Here is a 9773-nt window from a genome sequence, read left to right as displayed (position 1 = left end):
TTCAAATGTTCGAAAAGTCGGTTGGGTGTCTGTTTTTTCCTGTCTATTAGATAGGGAAAAAAACAGACTCCCAACTGACTTTTCAAGCATTTGAATCTCCCCCTGTGATTTTAAAATGTACAGTAATTGTAATTGGCAAGAATTTAAATCATTTTGTGTTTCCTAAGCTTAGTTGGAAATGTCAAACCTTAAAGTTTTACTGAAACTGTGCATAGCATCTCTCTGTTGTGGGACAAGTGTGTTGATCTGCTCTGTGTAGAGTTGCTATGTAACCAGTCACTGAGAAGCCTGGAAGAGAAGACAAAAACATTCCTCCACAGCCGTCCGCCTAACTTCTCACACTCAGGGACTCTTTGGGCAGAAAACCACTTTGCACACATGAATCCTTTCAAATAATTTCAAACTTTCCTTGATTGTTGAGGTATGTTACAAAACTTGTTCCCACCGCTCAACTCCCCTCATAAGTTACCTGACGTTGTCAATAATTTACTCTGCTTGTTAATATTGATAGCCAGTGTTTTTAATGCAGATCTCTAATGCTAACAATGCCCTTATGACATGTTTTCAATGCAAAGCACGAAAGAGTGGATTCAGAACCAGAGATGAATTACCAAAGCGCTCACCTTAATGAGAGAGAGTCCAGTGTTTCTGCAGCAGCTCTGCTAAGTGAGGAAGGGTATGAAGGGGGCCGCCATCTAGGGGAATCGATTGAAAACCGGCTTAGCATAAAAGATTTTACTGCAATTCAAAACCTGTTTAAGGTGAGTTAATAAAATGATACAAAAGCAACAAATTCTGCTTTTATTCTATTGCTGTCTCTGTAGAACTTGTCTAGTGTTTGAAATCTTGAGATTTTTAACTTTTTGGACACTGTACTTGGTTGATCCACGTAGCAACATCAGTGCATAAGAAAGAAAATGTGCATGATCTTCATTTTAAAATAATACAGAGGCATTTACAAGGGTTGGGGCCGCGTTACGGGCTGTGGGTACGAGCGCAACGAAGCCCATTGCGGGCTCGTGGCGAGCGCTTTCCCACTCTATGGGGTTACGGACACTCAATGGGAATAGTCCCTTCTAGTCGGCATTTGCAGTGTTCGGAATGCACTACATCCCATTTATAAACCAGAGATGTAAGGTACAGCCGGCCCATGAGAGCTTACTTTCTAAGGCAGTCCGGGCCAACCTGTAGCTCCCCAGCTGTTGTGAAACTACACGTCCCAGCATGCTCTGCCACAGTTTTAGCTTTTCCTAATAACAAAAGTGTAGAAGGGCATGATGGGACTTTTAATTCCACAACAGCTGGAGAACCACAGGTTGGCCAGGCCAGTTCTAAGGGGATGGGGTAATAAAATACAATAATGTGACAATAATCAAATTGGGGACATCTGAGGATTGCTGAGGTGTAGAAATAGGCATTGATCTCTGATTTTTTGGGGGGAAGATTGATGCCCATGCCCAATTGAGATTTTTTTTTAAATCAATTCTTATATGTTCCCAGTGACCTTTACTAGATCTAAAGCAGTTCTCAATGAGTTTTAGATGCTGGCTATTGTGTACGGTGCATTAATATGGTCTATATAGACAGGATATCCATCATGCTTTATCATATGTTGCATTACCCGGGACTATAGTGTTTTCACTACAGTGCAGAATCTGGTTGATTATACTACATGAACTATAGAAACCTAGAATTTGATGGCAGATAAGAACCAATTGGCCCATCTAGTCTTCCCTAAACGCATGTACATGCACACGTTCACATACTAGGGTTAATTGTGTTGGAAGCCAATTAACCTACCAGTATATATTTGGATTGTGGGAGGAAACCGGAGTACCCCGAGGAAGCCCACGCAAGTACAGGGAGTATATACAAACTCCACACAGTTAGGACAACAACTATCAGTATTAGCCAGCAGCAGCTCCTACTTCTTTGGAGGAGGGGGGATGCCGTGGCCTGTGCTGCCTGAAGTAGGAGAGGAGAGCCCTGACCAGCCTGGCCCTGGCACCTGTGCACAATGGATCTGGCTGGTGCCAGGACCAGCTCATGTGCATTACGGGCAATACGGATGGTATAATGGTTAGCATTACTGCCTCACAGCACTGAGGTCATTGGTTCGATTCCCACCATGGCCCTAACTGTGCGGAGTTTGTATATTCTCCCCGTACTTGCGTGGGTTTCCTCCGGGTTCTCCGGTTTCCTCCCACAATCCAAAAAATATATACTGGTAGGTTAATTGGCTCCCAACAAAAAAAATTAACCCTAGTGTGATTGTGTATGTGTGTACATGTGATAGGGAACATAGATTGTAAGCTCCACTGGGGCAGGGACTGATGTGAATGAGAAAATATTCTCTGTAAAGCGCTGCGGAATATGTGTGCGCTATATAAAAAAACTGGTAATAAATAATAAATAAATAATGTGCATAACCCGTGGTGGGGACTGCGCATGCACAAAACACTAGCTTCTATGGACTGCATTAGCTGCTGCCCATAGAAGCCGGGTAGGGCTGCCAGAAAGGCAGGGATTGGCTTCTTACTGGAAGCATGCTCTCTGCTAATCGCAGCCAGGACTTGTAGTCCCTGAGGGAGAAAACACCTCCCAATGGGACTGCCTGTCCTGCGGGTGACTGGCAGGTAGCACTTCCAATGGGAACGGAAGACACTGCCAGTCACAGTGTAGTCAGCGCAGTCACAGAGGGCAACAGGCTTAGAGGCAAAACCATGCTTTGTAAGTGATTGCCCGAGATTAGCCAGCATCCCGCACCTCCAGTGATAATACCGCCCTTAATCTCTGCACATGGTAAATCTGCTCAACCTGCAGTGAAGAAATGAAGAGAAATGTTAAAACAGATTCAATTTGAACATAACTGTGAATCAAGCCCCTAGTGGCCCCTACTGTGTAGAACAACTTCTCTATAGACTAGCAAGTGACAAAAGGTGCCATCATTTGACACTTGAGGGCCAGATGCATCATCGCTTGGAAAGTGATAAAATGGAGAGTGAAAGTGCCAGCCAATCACCTCCTAACTGTCATTTTTCAAACACAGCATGTAACATGGCAGTAAGGACCTTATTGGTTGGCACTTTTTCACTCTCCATTTTATCACTCTCCAAGCGATGATGCAATCTGCTGCCAGCTGCTGGTTTCTCTGATCCACTCCCTGCATTAAGGGAAGAAGACACCTTCTGAATGTCTATATCACAGGTGTCCTCGCATCCATGCTGTATATTGCACAGTGAAGCATAAGGGATCTGCTCACAGTCTTTTTTGGTCAGATCATATCTCCATCTCTGATAAGACTAGATTAAGTGCCCCTGGAAACTCATTTTAGAGGATTAAATGTGGCCATTGTTAAATATATTGCTGTTGTCTTTAGATGAAAGAAATGGTGCCCCACTGACAGGACACTGAGCTCCTGAGGGAACTATTTGCAAGCCCCACCACAGCGAGTGTACATTCTCGCAGCACGCCGTCACCCCTAACAGAGCCAGAAGAATGAAGAGTGGTGAGTAATAATCCGGCGTCCCGGTTAGCGGGGCGCCGGCCATTATGGCGGCATGAGGGTAAGGAGATGCACGGCTTCTAACTGGGGCGGAATGCGTCTCCAGACACAGTACACAGCTGCGTCTCAGTACACTGTACACAGTACCCACACTGGCAAACCCAGCCTTAAAACGGGTTTCTCTCCATTTTAGACACCAGATTACCTCAGCCAGTATAAAAAAGCGGGAAGACCGCGCAGCATTGAAGGAGCTCACCAGTGCCATTTTCCCTCAGCAGTGGACACAGACGCTGACTGACAGGGACGCGCAGCTCCTCCGGAATGACTCCAGATTATCTCAGCGGAACCAGGGGGTCATAGAGGGGGGGGGGGGGGGGAGCGATTATTAGTGTAACAAGTGCCCTATCAGGGTGCTTAGTCTGCGACCCGGGTAAGATTGGCATTAGCGATAAGGGCGCAGTGGGGGCTGGCTCCAAAGGGCTCTTTGTGGGTTAATTGTGTGTGTGTGTGTGTGTGTGTGTGTGTGTGTGTGTGTGTGTGCTGTCGCATTTACATTATGTCAGGCAAAGAGTGTGTTTCTTGTACAGTGGAGTGTTCCTCTTCACAAGGGGGCTCACTACTGGGTACTCAGGGCAGTGCACCTTCCCAGAATAGTGGGGCTGAACCGGAGTGGGTTAATGGGTTAGTGGGTTAAAGGAATGATCTCCAATATTTCTACGAAATTATCCTGCAATGAGAAAGAGACACAATACTTAAGACAGACTGTGGATGAGTTTATGAATAGAGACTCAGTCCCCAAACCAGCGTCTCAATCCCCCCCCCTTCATTTGTCTGCAAAAACGCTCTCTGGCCCATATCCTGCAGTCTTACTGACTCTGACGGGTCAGACGTGGAGGAGGGTGAGGTGGATTTAGAGGGGGTGATGTTACTCTGTCACGGGGAATAGAGGCTCTTATAAAGGCTATCAGAGATGTTCCTGATAAGGTGTCAGAGGAGTGTGAGGAATATTATTTTAATGTAAAAGAGAAGTCCTCAGTCACTTTCCACTTTCCTGCGTCAAAGGAATTGAATACCCTGTTTGAAGAACCGTGGGTTAATCCTGATAAGAAATGTAAAATCCCTAAAAGTTGCTCTCATCTTTTCCTTTTTCTCTGGAGGATAGGAAAAAATTGGAAAATCCACAGATAGTGGGCGCATCAGTCTCTAGGCTGTCACGAAAAATTGTATTGCCCGTCCCTGGTGCAGCCTCCCTAAAAGACATGGCCGATTATAAAATTGAGACTACATCAAATCATTGTACACAGCTGCTGGGGTGGCCCAGAGACCCACTATTGCATGTGCGTGGATCACAAAAGCCATTGCTAAATGGTCGGGAAACCTAATTGAGGGGATAGATTCCTTGTCTAGGAGGGATGTTGTTTTACTCCTGCGGCATATACAGGACTCTGCGAACTTTATGGCGGAGGCCATAAAAGAGATAGGCTTGCTTAAAGCATGCACCACTGCTATGGTAGTGTCAGCACACAGGGGCTTGTGGCTACACCAGTGGACTGCTGATGCGCACTCCAGGAAAGGCGTGGAAGGCCTACCATTCAAAGTAGAGGCCTTGTTTGGAGATGAACTAGACAAATGAAACTCCAAAGCTACTGCGGGTAAGTCTACGTATCTTTCTTCCGCAGCTCCCCCAAGCCAGGAAAGCTTATTCAGCTTCAAATTTACAGTCCTTTTGGACAGCCAAGTTTAAGGGAAAATCCAGAGGTTCTTCTACAGCCTCCAGAGGTGCAAGAGGTAAACCATGCAAACCAGCAACGGCAGGTGCTCAGGAACAGAGCTCAGACTCTGCTTCCTCAAAGCCTTCAGCATGACGGTGGACCGCGATGCCTGGAGGACTGTCAGGTGGGAGCCCGACTAAAATTCTTCAGTAACATCTGGTCAAGTTCGTGCCAGGATCCCTGTGTCATAGATCTTACTTCCCAGGGCTACAGACTGGAGTTCCAAGAGCTCACACCTCACAGGTTCTTCAAATCAGGCTTACCAGTTTTTCAAGAAGCAAGAATTACCTTACAAAAAGCCATTCAAAAACTGTTACAGACTCAGGTCATTGTTCCAGTTCCACCTCATCTACAAAACACGGGATACTATTCCAGCTTGTTTGTAGTTCCAAAACCAGACGATTCGGTTAGACCGATTCTGAATCTCAAGTCATTGAACCTATACTTACGAGTGCTCAAGTTCAAGATGGAGTCTCTGAGAGCGGTGATCTCAGGTCTGGAGGAAGGGGAATTCCTAGTTTCTCTGGATATCAAGGATGCGTACCTTCACATTCCGATCTGGCCACCTCATCAGGCTTATCTACTGTTTGCACTGCAGGACTGTCACTACCAGTTCCAGGCCCTGCCATTTGGTCTCTCCATGGCACCGAGGGTATTCACCAAAGTGATGGCAGAGATGATGTTTATACTCCGCAAATAGGGAGTGAATATAATTCCGTACCTGGACGATCTTCGGATAAAAGCGCCGTCCAGGGAGAGGTTGCTGGACAGCATTGGTCTCTCAACCAAACTTCTCCAGGATCACGGGAGGCTTCCATTCCTGGGAATGATACTGGACACAGAGTCGCAGAAAGTGTTCCTTCCATTGGAAAAGGCATTGGTAATCCAATCGATGGCTCGGGATGTCCTGATGCCAACCCGGATATCGGTGCATCTATGCATTCGCCTTCTGCAGAAAATGGTGGCCGCCTCTTACGAGGTGATTCAATACAAAAGGTTTCACGCAAGACCCTTCCAGCTCGATCTGCTGGCCAAATGGTCCAGATCGCATCTTCACATTCACCAGAGGATCTGTCTGTCGCCAAAAGCCAGGATCTCCCTTCTATGGTGGTTACAGACTTCTCACCTCGTCGAGGGTCGGAGGTTCGGAATTCAGAACTGGATCCTGTTAACCACGGACGCAAGCTTCAGATTTGGGGAGCAGTCACCCAGGGGGTGCAGTTTCAAGGAAGATGGTCAAGTCAGGAAGTCATCCTTCCAATCAACATTCTGGAACTCAGGGCCATATACAATGCTCTTTGGCAGGCCTCATATCTTCTTCAAGATCGGGCCATTCAGGTGCAGTCGGACAGTGTGATGGCAGTGACGTACATAAACCAACAAGGCGGAATGAAAAGCAGAGCAGCAATGTCAGAGGTGTCAAGAATTCTCCTCTGGGCAGAAAAAAGTGCTGTGGCGCTGTCAGCGGTCTTCATTTCGAGAGTAGACAACTGGGAAGCAGACTTCCTCAGCAGACGCTCCCGGGGGAGCGGGGCCTTTACCCGGAAGTGTTCAGGTGGTTGACACGACTATGGGGATATCCACAAATCGACATGATGGCCTGTCGTCTCAACAAGACACTCAAGCGGTATTGTTCCAGGTCGAGAGACCCACAGGCAGTGGCGGTAGACGCTCTGATAACTCCATGGGTCTATCAGATGGTGTACGTGTTTCCTCCACTTCCTCTGATCCCAAGAATTCTCAAAGGAATAAAAAGGGAAAAGGTTCAAGCAATACTCATTGCTCCAGACTGGCCAAGAAGGGCATGGTACGCGGGCCTTCTAGAGATGCTACTCGAAGATCTGAGGCCTCTACCTCTTCACGAGGATCTTCTGCAACAGGGCCCGTTTGTCTATCATGACTTACCGCGGCTACGTTTGACGGCATGGAAATTGAACGGCTGATTCTAGCCATAAGAGGGATCCCTAACAAAGTTATCCCGACTATGGGGGTCATTCCGAGTTGTTCGCTCGTTGCCGATTTTCGCTATATTGCGATTAGACGCTTACTGCGCATGCGCAAGGTTCGCAGAGCGCATGCGCTTAGTTATTTTACACAAAAGTTAGGTATTTTACTCACGGCATAACAAGGATTTTTCATCGTTCTGGTGATCGTACTGTGATTGACAGGAAGTGGTTGTTTCTGAGCGGAAACTTGCCGTTTTCTAGGCGTGTGCGAAAAAACGCTGGCGTTTCTGTGAAAAACGCGGGAGTGTCTGCAGAAACGGGGGAGTGTCTGGGCGAACGCTGGGTGTGTTTGTGACGTCAAACCAGGAACGAAACTGACTGAACTGATCGCAATGGCTGAGTAAGTCTGGAGCTACTCAGAAACTGCTAAGAAATTTCTATTCGCAATTCTGCAAATCTTTCGTTCGCAATTCTGCTAAGCTAAGATACACTCCCAGAGGGCGGCGGCTTAGCGTGTGCAATGCTGCTAAAAGCAGCTAGCGAGCGAACAACTTGGAATGAGGGCCTATGATCCAAGCCAGGAAGGGGGTAACGTCTAAACATTACCACCGTATTTGGAAGAAATAAGTCTCTTGGTGTGAGAGCAGAAATTATTCTGCGGTAGAATTTCATCTTGGACGTTTCCTGTTTTTTTCTGCTGGCAGGTGTGGATGTGGGCCTACGTCTGGGCTCCATAAAAGTCCAGATTTCAGCCTTGTCCATTTTCTTTCAAAAACAGTTGGCTTCTCTCCCTGAGGTCCAGACGTTCTTGAAGGGTGTTCTGCGCATCCAACCTCCCTTTGTGCCTCCCACGGCACCTTGGGATCTCAATTTGGTGCTGCAGTTCCTCCAATCGGACTGGTTTGAACCGTTACAGGACGTGGATGTAAAATATCTTACGTGGAAGACCGTCACACTGTTGGCCTTGGCTTCAGCAAGACGTGTGTCAGAGCTGGGGGCTTTGTCTCACAAGAGCCCTTATTTAATTTTCCATGAGGACAGAGCTGAACTCAGAACTCGTCAGCAATTTCTTCCTAAAGTGGTGTCTGTGTTTCACATCAACCAACCTAATGTGGTTCTGGTTGTCACCAACACCTCTGCTACTTCAAAGTCTTTGGATGTTGTGATGGCTTTGAAGGTGTACGTAAAGAGGACAGCTCGTCATAGGAAATCCGACTCGCTGCTTGTTCTTTATGATCCCAATAAAATTGGGTGTCCTGCTTCAAAGCAGGCAATTGCACGCTGAATCAGGCTCACTATCCAGCATGCTTATTCCACAGCAGGTTTGCCGTTTCCGAAATCTGTACAGGCCCACTCTACTAGGTCGGTGGGCTCTTCTTGGGAGGCTGCCCGGTGTGTCTCGGCTTTGCAGCTCTGCCAACCGGCTACTTGGTCTGGTTCCAACACGTTTGCTAAGTTTTACAAGTTTGATACTTTGGCCTCTGAGGTCCTTCAGTTTGGTCAATCAGTTCTGCAGGAACCTCAGCACTCTCCCACCCGGTTTGGGAGCTATGGAACATCCCCATGGTACTAAATGGACCCCAGTATCCTCTAGGACGTAAGAGAAAAAAGGATTTTAATTTCCTACCGGTAAATCCTGAATTATCGCACCATCAGGTGACTCCTGAAATATCGCACCATCAGGTGACTCCTGAAATATCGCACCATCAGGTGACTCCTGAAATATCGCACCATGTAATGGTAACCCTTTTCTCCTGCCATAATTCTACAAATACTGCTGAATTTAAGTTAGTGATCCAAATCTACATGATTTATAGCGATGCAGTCAATTTACCTACAATCAAAATCCCGACGGTCAAAATCCCGACAACTATTGACCGACGGTCAAAATCCTGACATGGTCAAAATACCAACAAGGTCAAAATACTGACATTTAAAATGTCAAATAGGTCAAAAAGTCGACATGAGATTTTTATGATTTTTTTTTATTGAAACCGACTTTTTCATACTTTACCATCCCAGTGGACCTGGAGGGGGAATATAACAGGACCGTGCAGTCAGGGGAGACAGTGCCTCCCCTGTCCTTAATGATTAAAATACAAAGAAGATACTTATTTATGACACAGATTCTGTGTCATAAGTATCTGCTTTATCCTTTCTATTATTTAAATAATGTAACAAAAAGTTTTACATGAGTTCAGAGGCACCACTCTCGGTGCCTCCTGCTGTCAATATGTTAGGGCCGGAAGCGGGGGGCGGGGCCAAACATCGGGCTGTAGAAGCCCATTTAAAAAACAACCTGTAAGCGGCACTAGTGTGAGTGCCTCTGTGACAGGGGCGTGCTTTCAGCCCATATGAATGGACGCCCCTGTCACTAACACTGATGTGATTGGGCAGTGGGCAGGGCCGGACTGGCTGCTACGGACTACGAGAAAAGGATTTACCGGTAGGTTAATTAAAATCCTATTTTTTTTAATAATAGTAAAGAAAACGTTGGTTTTATATTTGGCAAAACAAATGTGCATGAACTGTCGCATAATTACATCCAGA

The 9773-nt window shown here is 46.5% G+C and overlaps 1 protein-coding gene across 1 annotated transcript in view; it reads left to right on the top strand.

Moving 5' to 3' along the window:
• Positions 1-289: 289 nt before the first annotated feature.
• The window catches only part of WDR49 (WD repeat domain 49), a 459475-nt gene continuing 449991 nt past the window's right edge, over positions 290-9773 (top strand). The window contains exons 1-2 of the mRNA XM_063916191.1: positions 290-421; positions 576-761. Of these exons, the coding sequence (XP_063772261.1) occupies positions 603-761 (159 nt within the window). The 5' untranslated portion in view covers positions 290-421; positions 576-602. The remainder of the gene's footprint in view (positions 422-575; positions 762-9773) is intronic.

Source organism: Pseudophryne corroboree, chromosome 4 (assembly GCF_028390025.1).
Source record: "Pseudophryne corroboree isolate aPseCor3 chromosome 4, aPseCor3.hap2, whole genome shotgun sequence".
Lineage (NCBI taxonomy): Eukaryota > Metazoa > Chordata > Amphibia > Anura > Myobatrachidae > Pseudophryne > Pseudophryne corroboree.
The sequence above is the reverse complement of the archived record's forward strand: the minus strand, read 5'-3'. Positions and strand labels throughout refer to the sequence as shown.